Here is a 20,000-nt window from a genome sequence, read left to right on the forward strand (position 1 = left end):
ATATTATCTATATATATAACTGGTCTGACAGACTTTAAAATGTCTTGGTTTCCTGAGCCCTGACTGTCTCCAAAGTAATGCAAATGGTCAGTTTCACAGCATGGCTGTGTCTATGGTTTTCTCTTTTCTCTCAGACAGGACTGGTCTCCAGAACATCATCTGGCACACTGTTTTCTGCCTTTATCTTCGGGTGAATCTTTCAGGTTGAAGAAACCCCTTTAATGTGGTCAGTAGCTGGGCAGGTTTCTAATATGTTGTCATCCACCCTGCAGACGTACATGCTGAAGAGATCAGGCCTGAAAAGGCAGTTCACCCTCCCACAACAACGCTTCATTTGCATGCTTTGTTATAGAATGTATAAGAACCTAGTGCTTGCTGTACAGTTGAGAGTTTTCTTTCGATGACGCCACGCTGAGCTCTTCTTATTAAAGGATTCTGCTTTGAAGACACCCGAAAGTTCTTAGAATTTCACAACAGTTTGGTGCCGTGAGCCAGACTAGAGAAATTCACAACACTAGCTTGTTCATAAACAATGGTGTCAGGACTTTTCATCTTGATGAAACTAAGGGTGTTAGTCTCACACTATGTACAGTTGCCTGAACCGGGCTGAAGCACGCTTGTCCCCCCTCCCGTCTCCCCAGACGGCCCGCACTCACACTGCATTATAGCCTGAGCACGCTTCCGTCATCAGTGATGCGCTGGTCAGTTTAAGAAGCGCTCTCGCTCAGCTCAGTGGACATTTCTTTATATCGTTATCTTGTCATTATCTTGTTTTCAGTCATTTGAGATGTGGTGACAGTCAGATATTTCACTGAACAGATCCGCCACTTTAGACGCTCATAAACAATCATAAAGTCCTGGTGCTGCAGGAGTTAGGAGGTCTGCTGAAGGTGCAGTGAGGGGGTTGTGTCTTTAATAAACTCTGATCATGTTCATTGAACAGTAATAATGAATAATAAATCCAGATTGAACAGTCTCTTAAAGTGACATCTCATCTTCAGTTTCAGGCTCAGGCATGCTTTACACTCACACTACAAGCATACCATGCCTGAGCCCAACCAAACCACACTCTGGCACACCTCTTCCAACTCGAGCCCGATTCAGAGCACTCACACTTCTCAAACGATCCGGGAAACGGGCCTGGGCATAGTTCAGATAGCATAGAGTGAGTGCGCCCTGACACATTCATTGACATCAATACTTGCCTTAGAGGAATGAGCTCTCCATTTTGAGCAGGTGACGTGCTGTTGCAGGTTATCCAGGTTTTGCAGTTTGCACTAATTGTTTAGAGAAATACACCAAAGCCACGGAGAAAATCTGTAATATTTAATAAGTCATTAGACCTATAATATTACTCAGATTAATACATTATACATACATTATAAATATAATTTATTTATAAATCAATTCTTATTGTTTCATTTATTAGTTTGTTTATTAGTCATTTATTTTTATATATTTTTAATCTGCTCCCCATTTATTTATTGTATCTGTCTTGAAATATTTATTATTTATTATTTTTGTTATTGTTTCTCTGCTTTTTATGATAGACTCAGATAATTACTATTATATATATATATATATAATTATTATTATTATTATTATAAATAAATACCATAAATTATATTATATTAATAAAATAATAATTAAAAGTTTAATGATAATATAAAAATTATAATATTACACACGTTGTATAATACATCAGTTCGACCACGACAGCTTTAGTAAACTGTATTTATGGTGTTGTACTGTAATAATTATTTATCTAACCTATAAACACTGCAGCAGGTGGCACAGTGGCTCAGTGGTTAGCACTGTGGCCTCACAGCAAGAAGGTCGCTGGTTTGAGTCCCGGCTGGGTCAGTTGGTGTTTCTGTGTGGAGTTTGCATGTTCTCCCCGTGTTGGTGTGGGTTTCCTCCGGGTGCTCCGGGTTCCCCCACAGTCCAAACACATGCGCTATAGGGGAATTGATGAACTGAATTGGCCATAGTGTATGAGTGTGTGTGTGAATGAGTGTGTATGAGTGTTTCCCAGTTCTGGGTTGCAGCTGGAAGGGCATCAGCTGTGTAAAACACATGCTTGAATAGTTGATGGTTCATCAGGGCGAAGGAATGTGAAAGAAAATGAATGAATAAATAAATAAACACGGCAGCTCTAAAACTCCTCGCAGAAATGTTTTACACTACAGCTCCCACAGTGCACCGCGGCGGCCAGCGCGGGTCAGAGGGCGCGTCGCCATGGCAGCGGCTGGTTGTCACATCAGCGCCATTTTGGATGTGTGTGTTGGGATGGAAGCAGCGAGAAAATCAAAATCCGACAGAAAAGCAGCGAAAATCAGCCGCAGATCGGAGAGTCTGAGCAAACACGAGCGCTGAAACAGAGCGGAAACCGTCGAGGAAACAGCCGGAAGTGCGCGGAAGAGGCTCGCGACCAGCGCAATCTGCAGTAACAGGTCTGGTGTTCCTCCACGAAACGCCTCACACACTTCAGTCATTCCTGATTATGATCATCTTTAATCTCTGACAGTCAGATTAATGTGGAACACTGTGAGTGAATCCTGCAGTGTGCTGTCGATCTGCCGATCTGGAGACGATAATAATGGCGAGAGGCTCGAGAACACGGCAGAATCCGCATTAATGTCGTATTTCTATATCTCTGAAGCTCCTGGTGTTGAGTACAGAGCGACTGAACACTGCTGAAGAGCCACAGCTGCTCTCCATGATTCCGATGATTAATCGATCATGTTGATCATGAAGAGCTCTCAGCTGTGGTGAGTGTGTCTGACAGCAGCTGAGCGCTATTTTAACACCAGCTACAGCTTCAGTTCACTTCAGCACTGCTCTATATGACACGCACTGTGGGGACATGCCAGGGCTCCGTTGTTTTTCTACTGTAGAAACTGTTTTGACTGAGGTAAAGTTGGTTATATTCGCACATTTGGACTATCTCCTTAATAATATAATTTCAGAAGAGCATGCTTCAACACTAAGGATTTTTTCTACCGGTCCAATTGGCCCAGTGATTCAGATTTTTGCTTGCCCTGGCAAAATTTTAACTGGCCCCACCAAAAAAAAGAGAGAAGTTAATAGCTATATTAGCCACACAATAATAATGTAAATTAGAATAAATAATGTGTCAAAAAATAATGTCAGAATCTGTAATTTATTTATTTTAAAAATGTTAATAAATGTATAATGAGCAAAATTCAGAGTGTTGCAAAATTCAGACAAAAAGAGCAGTATGGAAATGTGCAGGTGTTTTATTACAGTTCAGAATTATTTAACAAGAGGTGGCCGACTTGTCATACTGACGGCAAATTGTGCAAAACATCTGTTGTGTTATACCCAACATGTAAAGAAGACATTACATGTACTTAAAAAGACATTAGAAAACACATTAGAAGCAGACGTTTTCTTTTACCCTTATAATTTGATGTTGCAGTCACGTCACTGTGCTGATTGTTACCAGGTTACGATAAAAAATAGCATGCTCAGAACATCAAATCAGATGGAACCGAAAAGCAATATGGTTTTTAAGACATCACAAATAAGGTTGCATTTAAAGACTGAAAAGCACAAACTTAAAATGCACGCAATTGACAAATAGTTGCAGGCAAATGAAACTTTAGTGACAAGGCAGCGCTGTCCCAATCGGGCCAGTTATGATCCTGTCTACTGTCCCAATTCTTTCTCACGCTGGCTCTGGGCCATCGGGCAGTCCTTATTGTTGAGCTCTGAAGAGTATTGTCTGCAAACTCTAAATAGTGAAATCAAATAAGCAGCCAATGATAATCAAAGTACAACATTCTTTCCACCTGGGGATACTCATCCCGAGTACCTCATAGACTATGCAGCGCCACTGATTCAATCCAAGACCAGCGACGAGATTGATCCCAAGGTTTCCATAATCCTGGATCAGGCCGTATCCTGAGCAGCTGCTGTGGTGGTCATGGAGGAGTGGAGAGCATGAGATTGATTCCTGTGACGCTCCAGAGACAGACGAGTCTTCGCTGAGGTTTAGCTTCTCCAGCTTCCAGCGCCTAGACTGCAGCTCTGCACAAGACGTTTGGCCATAGGAGAAATGGTCGTGCCCAACTGAGCCTGGTTTCTCTCCAGGTTTTTAAAATCTTCACTTTCACCAATTGGTAATTTTTTTTCCCTCTCCGCTGTCTCCACTGGCTTGCATGGTTCAGGATCTGTAGAGCTGCGCATCGTTGGATTTGCTCTTCAGTGTTTGGACTCTCAGTAGTGATTATTAAACCACACTGAACTGAGCTCAACTGAACTGAACTTAAACACTACAAACTGAACTACAATGTTCCTATTTATTGTGACCTTTTATGTGAAGCTGCTTTGACACAATCTACATTGTAAAAGCGCTATACAAATAAAGGGGAATTGAATTGTTTACAGTCATATAAATAGTGCTAATGTTGTTTTGAAGTGTGTTTTCAGACTAAACATTCAAAGTACCATAGTAAACAATATACAGAGCATGCCACAAGTGATCAATGAAGGAGTGTGCGAATATAAAACCAACTTTACCTCAATCTGTGTTTTGTGTTGGCCTACCCCTAAACCCAACACTCACAGGAAACTGTGGACAGTTTTACTTTCTGAATAAACTAATTCAGTGTGATTTAGAAGCTTTTGGAGAAATGAATACATCAGCAACGTCCTCATAATTCACTTCTGTAATGCCTGTGACATAAACACACACACACACACACACACACACACACACACACACACACTTCTAAACATGTGATTTTGGGTTATCGTGTTATCGCTTGTTAAAAGATGCTGGTTTTATTATAAACTTTATTCTATTACTGTGTAAATTTGACATTTGCTAATGCAAGCTTGTGAAAATCAAACTCCTCTTTGTGGTGCTGGAAAAGAGACTAACATGTGTATAAATGTGATGTGCAATACAAAAGAACTCAAGCAGTAATTGTGTGCTCTGTTTTACATAAAATGTTTATATACATGTATGTTTTCTGTATTGAAAGTGGATTTAAGAACTTAATAACATTTGAAAATATGTGCATATTATATTTGCATGTTAATTGGTAATTATATATTATTTTCTAGATATTTTCTTTTATGTTTTGTTTCTTTTCTCCTTCTCGTTGAGGAATGTGAGGTGGTTTTGTTGTAGAATGTAGCTGCTGGTTCTTGTTAAGGTTTTTTTCTTATGTCAAAATGAAAAAAGCTTATTTCACTCAGCCCATTGGCAGATTATTGTGCTTGTTTTAAGGAAAAACTCATTTAATTTTGACTCATTATTTCTGACAACAAGACTATATTCAATTTAATTGTGTCAAAGCAGCTTCACATAGAAGATCATAGTAAATGTAAACAGTGTAGCTTCAGTTTTCAGAGTTTACGTTCAGTTCAGTTCACTATATGTGTTGCTTGTCTAGAAAATGCTTCTTTAATTAAGAATATTTAGATATTTGGACTAAAATCAAGACAAAACTAAGTAATGAAAGCATTTTTGCAGTGTGTGCTGTGATAATGAACATGCAAAATATTGATACCATAGGCATTTCAGAAATACTGAGAATAATTCTTTATTATTCAACACTTATTATTCCTATTGTAACGCTTGGAGTGACGCTGACAACACAGGTGAGGATCCACCTGCAGGTTTATTGAGTAGTCAGGCAAGCAATGGTCAACACAGGTGCAAACAGATGTATAAAGGCAGTCCAGAATCATAGTCAAAAGTATCAGGCGAGAGGAAAAGGCAGACAGGGATATCTAGGAACAAGGCTAGGGTAAACACCTGGAGAAACAAGACTAAGGAAATGCGTTGAATTGTCACTTTACAGATAACAAGACTCAGCAACAGTGAGTGTTTCTGTGCTGTTGATGTAGTGCAGAAATCAGGCCAGAAGCAGCATCAGCTGTGGGAGTCTAATCAGTGGAGACTTGGAGCAGGTGTGTGTGTGTGTGTGTGTGTGTGTGTGTGTGTGGCATGACTGAATATGTAGTCCATAAATTGTAGTCCATGTGAGTGCTTACCAGCGACCTCTGGTGGTTAGATCGCTGGTGATCATGACACCTATAGGGCTTGAGTGGTCACATACATGGACAGCACATTTCAGCACTTAAGTGACTGTCTAAAATACTTTGAATGTTTTATATATTTGTACAGACATACAGTGTCATCCTGCAACTGTTTTGCAGCAAATGAAATGTCCCATACACTGTTTTAACTGTGCAAAATGGGCAAAAAATGTTGTTTTTACTCTCTGATAGTCAAAACTTGTTCAAAAATATGTATGTGTTATTAATGCATTAAAAAACAGGAAAAAAGTGTTTTATGGAAATTCAGACCATGAGTCCACATATATGGACATCATTTTTCTCTAAAAGTACATCAAATTAAAAGATGATACTTAGGTTTTATTCTAATTAGGTTCCAATAAGCCAAAATAGCAAAGAGAAATAAAATAAATGCATGTAAAGAAACAGCTTGGGCCTTAAGAGGTTAATACAATACCTTTACTAGTTATTTACTCTCCCTCATGTTATTCCAAACCTTTCTTCTGTTAAACCAGTGGTCTCAAACACAATTCCTGGAGGGCCGCAGCGTTGCATAGTTTACATTTCCATTTACATTTAGTCATTTAGCAGACGCTTTTATCTAAAGCGACTTACAAATGAGGACAAGGAAGCAATTTACACAACTATAAGAGCAGCAGTGAACAAGTGCTATAGACAAGTTTCAGGTGTGTAAAGTCTAAGAAGCAAAGCATTAGTGATGTGTTTTTTATAGAGAGGGCACAGTTAGTGGTATAGCCAGAGAGGCAGTTGCAGATTAGGAAGGAAAGTGGAGACTAAACAGTTGAGTTTTTAGTGGTTTCTTGAAGACAGCAAGTGACTCTGCTGTTCTGATGTAGTTGGGGATTTCATTCCACCAACTGGGCAGATTGAATGTGAGAGTTCGGGAAAGTGATTTCTTCCCTCTTTGGGATGGAACAACGAGGCGACGTTCATTCACAGAACGCAAGTTTCTGGAGGGCACATATATCTGCAGAAGTGAGAGCAGATATGAAGGAGCACAGCTAGAGGTCACTTTGTAAGCAAACATCAGAGCTTTGAATTTGATGCGGGCAGCAACTGGCAGCCAGTGCAAACGGGTGAGTAGCGGAGTGACATGTGCTCTTTTGGGTTCATCAAAGACCACTCGTGCTGCTGCGTTCTGAAGCAGCTGGAGAGGTTTGATAGAACTAGCTGGTAGCCCGGCTAGCAGAGAGTTGCAATAGTCCAGTTTGGAGAGAACAAGAGCTTGAACAATGAGTTGAGCTGTATGTTCAGATAGGAAGGGTCGGACCTTTCTGATGTTGTAGAGTGTGAATCTGCAAGATCGAGCAGTTCTAGAAATGTGCTCAGAGAAGTTCAGTTGGTCATCAATCGTAACTCCAAGGCTTTTTACCATTTTGGATGCAGTGATGGTTGCTCCGTCCATCTGGATTGAAAAGTTATGGTGTAGAGTCGGGTTGGCAGAAACTTCAAGCATTTCCGTTTTCATGAGGTTAAGCTGGAGATGATGATCTTTCATCCAGTGTGAAATGTCTGACAGGCAGGCTGAAATGCGAGCTGGAACCGAGGGATCATCAGGGTGGAAAGAGAGGTATAGCTGGGTGTCATCAGCATAGCAGTGGTAGGAAAAACCATGTTTCTGGATGACTGTTCCTAAAGATGCCGTGTAGATAGAGAAGAGAAGTGGCCCAAGCACAGAGCCCTGAGGTACCCCAGTGTTTAGATGCTGTAGCTTGGACACCTCTCCCCTCCACGACACCCTGAATGACCTGTCCGAGAGGTAAAAACTGAACTATTGAATAACAGTGCCTGCGACGCCCAGTGACTCAAGCGTAGATAGCAGGATCTGGTGGTTTACAGTGTCAAAAGCAGCTGATAAATCCAGCAAGATGAGGACAGATGATTTAGAGTCTGCTTTAGCCAGTCTGAGATCCTCCATGACCGAGAGCAGGGCAGTCTCAGTTGAGTGGCCTTTCTTAAGCCAGATTGCTTGTTGTCCATGAGGTTGTTTTGAGTAAGAAAGTCCAGGACTTGATTGAACACTACTTTCTCCAAAATCTTGGCCATGAATGGAAGCAGGGATACCGGTCGGTAGTTCAGCTCCAACCAGCTCCAACTCACACCTGCTTAATAGTTCATAGTAGTCTTGAACACCTTCAGTAGTTGGATCAGCTGTGTTTGATTAGGGTTGGAGCAAAACTGTGCAGAGCTGCGGCCCCCCAGTAATTGAGGTTGAGACCCATGTGTTAAACACAAGAAGATATTTAGAAGAATGTTGGAATACTGCAACCATTGACTTCAATAGTAGGTATTCAGTATTATATATAACAGAAAAAAGAAATGTACACTCTAAAAAGTATTGTTTAGACCAAACTAAAAAAATTAACGCAACAGTTTGCATCAATATATTCAAGTTATGACAACATCTAACAAAAGTTCAGACAACAAACTGTATTATATTATCCAAGTGACCTTTTCCTCCTTAATCAGAAGATTTTTTTCATAGCATAAACTCAATTTTTAAAGTTGAGTACTCAAAAAATTAAGTTGTTTCAACTACTTTAAAAAAATGAATAAAATGTACTTAATTACCGTAATTATACCTGCAAGTTTTCAAGTTTAGAACCTCAAATAAATGAAGTAGTTAAATTTGCTTATTTTTTTGTATGTTTTCAAATTTACTGTTCATTTAGTTGCTTGTAAGAAATACATTCAACAACAACATTTTTGTTTTTCAGTCATTTTTAATTTATTTTAAACCACAGTTTTTTGAAACAACAATGTGGACTGTCCCATTTAAACAGTATGATAAATAACAAAAGAAATCAGTGTGTGGACTTAAAAATACAAAGCAACATAAAGAGCAAAATCTACTCTGAAATAAGTAGAGGCTTCAGAAAAGAATGTTCTTGAGATATTACTGCTGCACTGGGCTTCAGTCCATCAAGCTCGAGAAACTTCACAAGTATATTTAAGTTCCTTGAGATTCAGAGCATATATTATGCCCATCAGCAGAGCACAGCACAGCACCTTGAGAAATCCTTTCCATTTACGATTCTCATGGCTTCAACCATGATGGTTTCTGTATTGGTGTTCAATTCCAGAGTAGACTGATCACTAATTATGGCAATTGTCATCACGTGCCTTTCAAGGTCCTCCTCAAATTCTGTGTGTTCTTGTAAAGTAAGAAAAAACCTTTTTTGAGTCAAAAAACACTGCTGACATCAACTGTGTTTACCAGGAGTAGCCAACACTCTAGTGGAATGGAGAAAATATATTTGGAAATAAAATAAAACTCAGATATCTCACTTTAACATGTCCTTTGAGCCAAACAGTCTGCCTAAAACTTGTCTGCACTTGCTGCTTGCTCGTTCAGTGGAGGAGGAGCTTTGGAATCCAGAACTCCATTTGTGTGAAAAAAATTAAGTTATCGACCCAATTTCTTTGGGTTACTACAAGTTAAATATTGTTTCAAATGAATTGACAGGCATATTTATCTTTAAATTAGCCACATGTTTTTAGTTTATGTAATCAGAATCAGAATCAGAAAGAGCTTTATTGCCAGGTATGTTCACACATACTAGGAATTTGTTTTGGTGACAGAGCTTCTACAGTGCAACAGGATAACAGAGACAGGACAAAAAACAGATCATAAATATATTTTCCAGGTATGGATAAATATTCGGTGGTGTATGTGCCCGAATGTCCAACAATTCGTCTCTGGTGAAACTAATTGTAGGAATATGACTCGAGACAGGACAAACTAACAAAAACACAAACACTACTGCAGAGTACGACACGGAGGCTGCCATCGCCATCGGCGCCATCTTGGATGTAATTATCAATATTTTCCTGTTGTTAAAAACTTAAAATTATTCTGACTTTTTAAAAAATCTGACAACAAGTTTTAATCTAATCAGCAATTCCGAATGTTTAAGTTACAACAATGTATTACAACTGTAATGTAATTTAATACAACTATGTAGTGGTAACAGACCTCTTGAGTTATATTTTAGAGTGAATAAAGGTCTGAAACAGGTAAAGGGAGAGTAAATAAAGACAGAGTTGTCTTTGAAAATAATCATTGAAATAGAAGAAATTGTACCTTTAAAATGGAATAATTGCATTGAATTATTAGTATTTTTATTATTCAGTCACTGTATCTGAATAATGTTAGATAATAATGTTTTCTTTATTGTGTTTATCAATGCTTGTAGATTGATTTTATGCAGATGCACTCTCCAGCAGAGTCATCCCAATCAGTCTAAAATTGTGAATTCCTCCAGATAGAGATATTCATTTATCTGCTGAAACTGTGTTCATCATATCACAATATATACATGGCAGAATAACAACATATCACTGTGTTAGATTTGTCCAATATCGTGCAGCCCTACATCATAGTATATAATAGAGAATAAAATAAAAGCATGTTGTGCAGTGTGTGATGTTTCCCTGTGCTCTGCTCTTCTTCAGGACCATGTCTCCTCCTCATCTGAAGTCTCGGCGTCCCTCATCATCCTCATCATCATGACAGATTTCTCTGCGTGTCTGTGTCCGTGAGCAGCAGCAGATCATGATGATTTATGGGCTGATCCCTCAGGAGTTACACCAGCAGCTCCTGGACCAGCAGAACTACCAGAACCGGACCAGCGGTGTGGAGGAGCTGAAGATGCTGCTGCTGGAGCTGGACCTGCAGCAGCTTCCCTCCGCCTGCATTACTGACTTCATACAGTTCCTGCGCCGCCTGCTGGACGACAACAACTTCAAGGTAGGGGTGTAGAGTTTCACTATACGGGAATTTCGGTAAGAATAGCTACTGGAATTTTAAAAACCAGGGTCCCAGGGTTAATTTTGCCAACCACTGCTCGTTAACCGAATATTAACCGTTAACTGGTAATATAATATTCATTAAAATAATATTTGATTAAAAAAACTTGTCTATTTTCTGACACATTAAATATTGCATTTTAAAATACTGATTTATTTTAACATGCGAACAGCAGCACACAGAACATAACAGAGCATCTTCACGCACCTGCAGTGTTTCCAACAGCACAGAAATAAAGAATAATCTAAATTAAATGAATAAAATAAATCGGCAGGTCCTAGATATTTTCACTTAAATGAGAAATTTAGATTACAAAATGAAAACACTGACTGAATCAAGAACCGGCATAGGATGTTTGTCCAATGTTCTTTTCTTCTGTCGAATAAAAATATCAGGCTACCTTAAATCGATCGCTCCACGGAAAATATGCATTTAATTAATGCTCTGCTGTTAATATTATTATTATATCACAAATCTACCGTCAACATTTTTAATAGAAGTCATTAGATTAAAGAGTATGGATTATGATTATGACTTCCACTGCGCTGCGTGTGATGAAAGACAATGACAAGGAACCTCAAGGCTCATATGTTGACTTTTAGTATAACAATATTGTTGTTTCCATATGATATTGCATTAATTAGCCTACATGCTTTATAAGCTGTAAAATGAAAGCCTCAGTTTGGTGCAGAGTTATTCATTTAGCAAAAATCCAGAATTTGTTTTTATTTGTTTGATTCGTAGATTATGTAGGCTATTTTATAAATGTGTATTATATAAGGATTATTAATAACTGTAATTTTCCAAATGGAAAAGAGCTTGGTTTGTTGGTTGTACAATAAATCATCAATAGCCTATTTGTTATGTTTATGACGCGGCTCCAGGCATCACAGAGGCGATCAGTAGGCCCACACTGAATCTGCACGTGCAGAATTACGCAGATTTCCTCAGATTTTCAGCCCATCATTAATTCTGTTTATTTACTTGAGTAAATGTGTGTAAATCTGTATTTATTCAGTTGTTAAATTAATTACAGTAATATTATTGACTAATATGAATATGTTCATCTGATTTATGTACAATACAGTGTGTACAGTCATATTTTCTGTCTTTTAGTAGAGATATTATATGAGAGACTTGCTTTGTTTATCAAATAATGTGAATCTAATTAGATTTGCATTGTAAACATTAAATACAAGTTAAGAAGAGATTACTTTTTATTTCATATATTGAGGTTTTAGTTATGATAATCCCAAAATAATTCAGCAGATTTTTACCAAAATTCTGAGCAGAAACAGCAGAAAACGTCCGCAGATTCCGTCTGGCTCTAGCGATCAGCATTAGTGCTGGTTTGTCAACTCGCCTGAGTCAAACTGTGACCAGAAATATCCTTTCATTTTGCTTCTTTGACAAAATACATCTGTAGACACGTGTGGTTGCACATGAGTTACTGTCCAGAGATTTAACAAATATCTGTTGCACATTAAAGAGCTGATCACCCTGAACGGGCTTTTCCGTTCCAAAAACGCGAGCTGCACCGCACTGCCTTTTATGCTGACGAGAATAAGAGAAGCGCCGTGCTCTTTTGTACGTCACTAGGAAACGTCTGAATCAGCTGAGCCGTATTGTGCGGGAGTCGTGTTGCTGTCGATGTTGTTATTGTAATATTGAATCATTTTGCGATATTCAAGATTTGTAAGGTCATACAGCTCTGGATAACTTGAAACAGCGACCACTAGTGTCACGAACACTGCTGTCACCTCGACAGAAACCCTGCCTCTGCTTTCATTTGATGAATGAATAAGACGCGACTGATGTAACGTGCTTTTTCTGCTCGAGCACACAGCGCATAACGGCAAAACGTGAGGCACGCAGGGCGCATAAGCAGACCATACAACACTCACGGCCGGTAGTAAACCATTCAAAAGATGCTCCTCTTAACGTAAAAAGCACATTCGCTGTGATCGGCTCTTTATGCAGCCAAACTTTTAAAATATATATTAAAAACATTTTTAAATCGTTTAACTGAGACCATTAATCGGTTACAAACGCAACCCTACGGTTAATCGGTTATATTGAGCATCCCTAAAACGTCCAATACCTGCTAACATTTGAGCACTGTTGAGTGCATACTTAAACACAGCTGGTTGGCCGTTGTGTTCACAAGCTCAACAGAAATGCCTGTGATTGGCTGTGAAGGTCATCAGTTCACCTCTCATGCATTTTTATTGTGATTACACAGAACTTTTAATCTAAGTTGGTGTTTTTTCATTGGGTTTTTTCCTCATCTTTATTATTAAACCTGCTGGATGTATTTTTGTCTTCATTTAAAAGCAAATAATAATAATAAAAGCATTTAATTTAAAAGCAAGTAAACTTAAAAAACAAAACACCACTAGTGCCCATCTCTCCATCTCATTAGCATAAACAGCAGCCCTGAGTGAGAAGCAGCCGTCTGTCCATTAGCCATTAGAGTGTTTGAGCTGCTGAAGATAATGTCAGCATAGACTAAGAGGATTATAGATGTGGAGTTTTAGATGAACAGAGACAGGAGAGACATAGACTGACAGAAGACTGAAGCACACACACACACTGAAGCACACATGCACACCTGACCAGCACTGACAACACACACACTGCTGTTTTACATCAAAGCCTAACAATCAGTCTCCTTTATCCACCTGCAGGTCCTGCACGGCGCTCTGCAGCTCCTCAGCCTGCTGGTGCAGAAGCTGGGCGTGGATGTGGAGCGCTACTATAAGGAGATCGCGTCGGTGACGGTGCGGGCGCTGGGGGACTCGCGGAGCGTCGCGCGGCAGGAGTACATGAGTGTGTTTCGGCAGCTGATGCGAGCCGTCGGGCCGCAGCGTGTGTTAGATCTGCTGCTCTCTCAGCTGCGCCACAGGAACTCCAGGGTTCGAGAGGACGCCATCAACATCGTCACCGCTGCCATGCTCACACACCCACGCAAGGACTTCGACATCCCCAGCCTCTGTCTGGAGGTAGGTTCTTTTTTCTTCACCATGATGACAGCACATAATATTAGACTAGATGTTCTTCAAGACACTAGTATTCAGCTTAAAGTGACATTTAAAGGCTTCACTAGGGTAATTAGGGTAAAGTTAGGGTAATTAGGGTAAAGTTATGGTTTATTCTGGAGACAATCCAACACTAATATTGCTGAAGGGGGCTAATAATATTGACCTTAAAATGGCCTTAAAACTATTAAAACTGCTTTTATTCTAGCTGAAATAAAACAAATAAGACTTTCTCCAGAAGAACAAATATTAGAGGAAATACTGTGAGAAATTCCTGAATCTGAGAAACATCATCTGGGAAATATCTGAAGAAGAAAAATACTTTCACAAGTGTGTGAATAATTTTGACTTCGACTGTATGTATTAACACGTTACATGAGGGGGTGTTCATAAGACTATAGATAAAGTAAAGAGAATCAGCACACTGCCACTTCAGCTCTCAAAAGACACTTTAATTGCATAGTGTTTTGACCTGATGAAGATCTTGTAGGTCAAAGCGTTGTTGCATACTTATGACAGTCTTATGAACACCCCTTCAAGTAAAGTGTTATCAAATATAGTGTATTGATGGATGAAATGAAATGGAATCTGTCGGACTGTATCCTGCTACATTCGCTGTGCAAAAACAGTTCAAAGCTAAACGTGGGATTGCGTGTGTGTGCGATTGTGTGTGTGTGTGTATTTGTGTGCGCATGAGCGAACTTAATAACGACATTGTGTGTGACTCATCGCTTCAGAAAGGCTTGAATTAACTCCACAACAAATACGTCAGATAACCGCTGATATTGACTGTAGTAAGCGAGATCTGCTTCATTCTTGTCGTCACTGTGCTGTTTATGTACGTGATGCCTACAGCTCTGACACGCACGCGGGAGCGGTGGGCAGGGGGCACCGCAGGCAACAAAAACAGCTCCAATGCCACAACAGCTCAAATTTCCCAGATTTAGAAAGCTGTAATCAATAATCTGATGTGTGTTTAGAGCTGAAACTGTACAGACACAATCTGGAGACACCAAAGACTGATCTTCAGTTTTACAAAGCATTTAAAAAGGGGCCCTTTAATGTTTACAGTGTACATCTATCTAGATCAATCTATTTGGTAAACAAAGCAAGTCTCTTATATAATATCTCTACTAAAAGACAGAAAATATGACTGTACACACTGTTTCATAAAGAAATCAAATCAACACTTTCATATTAGTCAATAATATTACTGAAATTAATTTAAAAACTGAATAAATATCGATTTACACACGTTTACACTCAATAAATAGAGTCAGTGATGGGCTAAAAGTCTGCAGAGATTGGTGGATTTCTGTGTGCACAGATTGCGTGTGGGTCTAATATTTATTTCCATAAACAACACAACATGTTCTGTCTAGAAAATGCTTCTTGAGTTAAGAATTTAGAGATATTTGGACTAGAAACAAGACCAAAACTCAAGAGTAAAAGCATTTTTGAAGTGTGAATTGAATCTCTTTATGTGTGTGTGTGCGTGTGTGCGTGTGTGCGTGTGTGCGTGCGTGTGTGTGCGTGTGTGCGTGTGTGGGTGTGTGCGTGCATGTGTGTGCGTGTGTGCGTGTGTGCGTGTGTGTGTGTGTGTGTGTGTGTGTGTGCAGGCGGCCCCAGCTCTGGTGGACAGTAAGAGGAAGGTTCGTCACGCGGCTCTGGAGCTGTTTGCCGTGCTGGATTACTGTCTGGATACGGGGAAGAAGCAGCCGCTGATGCGGGCGGTGGAGCGTGTGGAGCTGACGGCGGACGCTCAGGGCCTGATGGGGGCAGTACAGGCCCGCAGAGCCCGACACGTCCTGCCACGCCTGTCCGCTGACGGGACGCTGGAGTACGCCCTCGCCCTGCCCCGTCCCGGACACCGGCGCCTGCCGCAGCTGGGGTCAGGGGCCGACCTGGACTGGGTGCTGAACGGTGGACGAGTGCACAGCTCACGCGGGACGCTCACCAGCACAGACGTGGATCAGGACAGCGCTCCGCAGAGGAGGATCGCCAGCGCCGGCAGGGGGAAGAACAAGCTGCCCTGGGAGAGAGCAGCACTCAGCGGGAGCAGGACAACACCTGAGCAGGTGAGCGATGACATCACACACATCCTACAGTCAGCACAGCAGCGGATCAGTTCCAGCAGAGGCATCAGCTTTCACAACACGTGTGTGGAGTCGTGTGTGTGTGTGTGTGTGTGTGTGTGTGTGTGTGTGTGTGTGTGTGTGTGTGTGTTGACTATTCTTATGTGTGTGTGTGTGGTTGACTATTCTTATGTGTGTGTGTGTGTGTGTGTGTGTGTGTGTGTGTGTGTGTGTGTGTGTGTGTGTGTGTGTGTGTGTGTGTGTGTGTGTGTGTGTTGACTAATCTGATGTCTGTGTGTGTGTGTGTGCGTGTGTGCGTGTGTGCGTGTGTGCGTGTGTGCGTGTGTGTGTGTGTGTGTGTGTGTATATTGACTGATCTGATGTTTGCGTGTGTATTGATGGATCTGATATGTGTGTGTGTGTGTGGGTGGGTGTGTGTGTGTGTGTATTGCCTGATCAGATGCCTGTGTGTGTGCATACATGGGTATTGCCGGATCTGATGTGTGTGTGTATATATTGATTAATCTGATATGTGTGTGTGTGTGTGTGTGTGTGTGTGTGTGTGTGTGTGTGTGTGTGTTGTGTTCCAGCAGCAGGTCAGCAGTGAGGACTCCTCCTCCTCCTCCTCTTCCTCAGTGAGACTCCATGCAGACTCTGGTGCCAAACGCAGTAAGATCCCTGATGAAGAATCCTCCTGCAGGACACACACACACACACACACGCACACACACACACACACACACACAGCAGATCCCTCAGTGTGTGAACATCAGTCGTTCTCCTGAAGTGTGTGTGTGTGTGTTGTGGTCCAGGTCCTCTTCAGTCTCCGGGTCGCACACACAGGTCTGTGGGTCGACAGCGGCGCAGTGGGAGTCTGGACTCTGATCCTGAAATCTTCAAGATGAACAATGACAAAGGTGACGGCACTGAACACACACACACACACACACACACACACACACACACGTTCACCTGGTCTTCTGTCTGTGATTAGCTCAGCTCTTCAGGTTAGAGTTGTTCATGACACACACACACACACACACACACACACACACAGACCCATAGAAGCTTAACTCTCCTGCCCCTTCACACAGCTTCAGTCAGCTTTAATGCTTCTCATTCACTTTCAATGGGTGATGTCAGGCGTTGCAGAGCTGCATTGTGGATCCGTCGGTGCCGCTTCACTGGGGTTGCTCGCTGCAGAAGTTGGGAGTTTCTCAACTTTTCAAGCTCCAGCGGAAGTGTCAGCCAATCAGACAGTGGCCTATTGCTGACTAATTTCATTGGCTGACGCTGCTATCACGATCGCGTCAGCCCCAACTTCAGACACGCCCTCTGTCCAGCGTTAACGCTGAAGCCCTGTGTGAATGGAGCGTTAGGTTACTGTGAAATTAAAATACATTTTTCGATGTTAGCATCAGTCTGTTAGCTTTAATCTAGAGCAGGGCTCACCAACACGGATCACATGAGGCCAGAATATTATCTTAATCATATTAAAATCAGAGTATTGGTGTCCATGTAAATGTACTCAGTGAAAGTGCCAGATGATGTCGCAGGCTTTCCTCTGCCTTAAGTGTATTCCATGTACCCTTAAATGTGTCGTTTAGGACGCACTCACAGTATGCTATCCAAACCGTGCCCAGACCCGTTTCCCGGATCGTTTGAGAAGTGTGAGTGCCCTGAATCGGGCTCAGGCATGATTCTCTTGGCCGGCCCTGGCCTGGTTGGAAGAGGTGTGCTAGAGTGCGGTTCAGTTGAGCCTGAAACTGAAGACGAGACGTCACTTTAAGAGACTGTTTAATATGGATTTATTAATCATTATTACTGTTCAATGAACATGATCAGAGTTTATTACAGACACAACCCCCTCACTGCACCTTCAGCAGACCTCCTAACTCCTGCAGCACCAGGACTTTATGATTGTTTATGAGCGTCTAAAGTGGCGGATCTGTTCAGTGAAATATCTGACTGTCACCGCATCTCAAACGACTGAAAACAAGATAACGATATAAAGAAATGTCCACTGTGCTGAGCGAGAGCGCTTCTTAAACTGACCAGCGCATCACTGATGACGGAAGCGTGCTCAGGCTATAATGCAGTGTGAGTGCGGGCCGTCTGGGGAGACGGGAGGGGGGACAAGTGTGCTTCAGCCTGGTTCAAGGCAACTGTACATCGTGTGAGACTAACACCCTTAATGTCACGTGTTCCCCTCATTAAACGCAGCTTTTGTAAAGCGTCTGCTGCATGTTGCTGTGTCAGAATCCTTGTACAATATAGCCAAACTTTAGAACACTTCGTTTGAGCAAATTTGATGAACGCAATCGTGTGTATTGATGAATCTGAAGGTAGGCGCTCACCGGGTGCCCTGTACTGCATGCGTTGTGTGTGTGTGTGTTTCCTAGCAACAAAATTAAACGCCTAACATCGGTGTCCGCATCCCTCAAAGTTTAGAGATGGTGTGACCGAAGTCTCTTTAAGAGTACTATATACACAGTGTACCTGCACCTGTGTGTGCCTTTAATGCACCCTTGATGCTTCTTACGTCCTTGTTGCAGCACTAGTGGCACAGAAATGACATGTTTTAATCTTTTAATTGTGATTAATCGCGATTAACCCCCCAAAATCAACGGAAACCTCATTTAGAGCTACACATTCCTTTTTTAAAGAAAAACAAGGCATTTTCAGACGGGAAGGCAAAAGTTAAAGATGTGAACAGATGCAATCTCCAGCCTCTCCGGTGTCCAACTCAAGGGCAACTTAGAATAGTGTCGGCTGATTGTTAGTTATTGCTGAAATTGTTAGTGGCCAGTGAAAATATTGTAGAAGTGAAATACTTGCAGAGATTTATAGAAATAAAGTGTTGCATATCGATATTCATCTGTTTCCTACCTACAAATCATTGTTGACCACTATTGTGAGAGTCATTAACATGATCAGTGTCTTCACATAGATGAAGATCATTCAATATTAACTAGAACAATATTAAAAGTCATTTGAGAAGTGTGTGTCACACTGGTAGCCCTTCACAATAATCGGGACCTAAAAAGTAGCTCTCGGTTTCAAAAAGGTTGGAGACCCCTGGACAAGAGTCTCCAAAACACTGACAACATTCACATTTAGAGGATATAAACCAGCTCAGTGGTTAGCACTGTGGCCTCACAGCAAGAAGGTCACTGGTTCGAGTCTCGGCTGGGTCAGTTGGTGTTTCTGTGTGGAGTTTGCATGTTCTCCCTGTGTTGGTGTGGGTTTCCTCCGGGTGCTCCGGTTTCCCCCACAGTCCAAACACATGCACTATAGGGGAATTGATCAACTAAACTGGCCGTAGTGTACGAGTGTGTGAATGTGTGTATGGGTGTTTCCCAGTACTGGGTTACAGTTTGAAAGGCATCTGCTGTGTAAAACATATGCTGGAATAGTTGGCGGTTCATTCCGCTGTGGCGACTCCTGATAAGCTGAAGGAAAATGAATGAAGATCTAAACCTGATGTAAACATCTAAAGCTCGCAGTGTGTCTGTTCCGCCTAATTGATCAATGATTGATCATACTTCAGTTTCTGACCAATCAAATGCTCTCTAGTATCTGACATGCCCCACCCCCTTCTTCTAATTGGCTGTTCTGATGTGCTTGAGCTCAACCACTCTCACTGGGAGAGCTGTGAAAAAACCAAAAGCTATTGGCTGCCCCCTAAAAAGGGGAGGAGCTACTGTATTCCCCGCCCTCTCTCCATGTTTCAGTTGAGTTGACCCTGAATAAAGATGCTCATTTGACAGCCCTTCAGGAGCTGTAATGTTGAGAAAGGTTGATGTGTGGTACACTCACAGGTAAACATTATTTACATGAGTAAACTGGTCTCTCAGGTGTGCCCAAGAGCAGTGGTTTCCCATCAGGCAGTGTGGAGCGAACCTTCTCCCTCCCCACCAACAGCACTCCTCCAGGCTCCTTCCTGCTGCCGTCCTTCCCTCTGACCCCTGCTGTACCGCGCAGAAACCCTGCAGACGCCAC

At 41.5% G+C, this 20,000-nt stretch overlaps 1 protein-coding gene across 3 annotated transcripts in view; it reads left to right on the forward strand.

Annotated features, from left to right (window-relative positions):
- The first annotated feature begins 2,267 nt into the window (after positions 1–2,267).
- LOC130244384 (TOG array regulator of axonemal microtubules protein 1) overlaps positions 2,268–20,000 on the forward strand; it is a 34,322-nt gene continuing 16,589 nt past the window's right edge. For 2 of the 3 annotated variants that reach the window (XM_056476787.1, XM_056476790.1), the window contains exons 1-7: positions 2,268–2,453; positions 10,531–10,825; positions 13,573–13,887; positions 15,543–16,001; positions 16,589–16,667; positions 16,811–16,915; positions 19,856–20,000. The exon at positions 19,856–20,000 is cut by the window's right edge and continues 50 nt beyond it. In XM_056476787.1, the coding sequence (XP_056332762.1) occupies positions 10,631–10,825; positions 13,573–13,887; positions 15,543–16,001; positions 16,589–16,667; positions 16,811–16,915; positions 19,856–20,000 (1,298 nt within the window). In that variant the 5' untranslated portion in view covers positions 2,268–2,453; positions 10,531–10,630. The remainder of the gene's footprint in view (positions 2,454–10,530; positions 10,826–13,572; positions 13,888–15,542; positions 16,002–16,588; positions 16,668–16,810; positions 16,916–19,855) is intronic. The other variant, XM_056476789.1, reaches the window with a different exon arrangement.

The sequence above is a fragment of the Danio aesculapii genome, chromosome 17 (genome assembly GCF_903798145.1).
Source record: "Danio aesculapii chromosome 17, fDanAes4.1, whole genome shotgun sequence".
In the NCBI taxonomy this organism is placed as follows: Eukaryota; Metazoa; Chordata; class Actinopteri; order Cypriniformes; family Danionidae; genus Danio; species Danio aesculapii.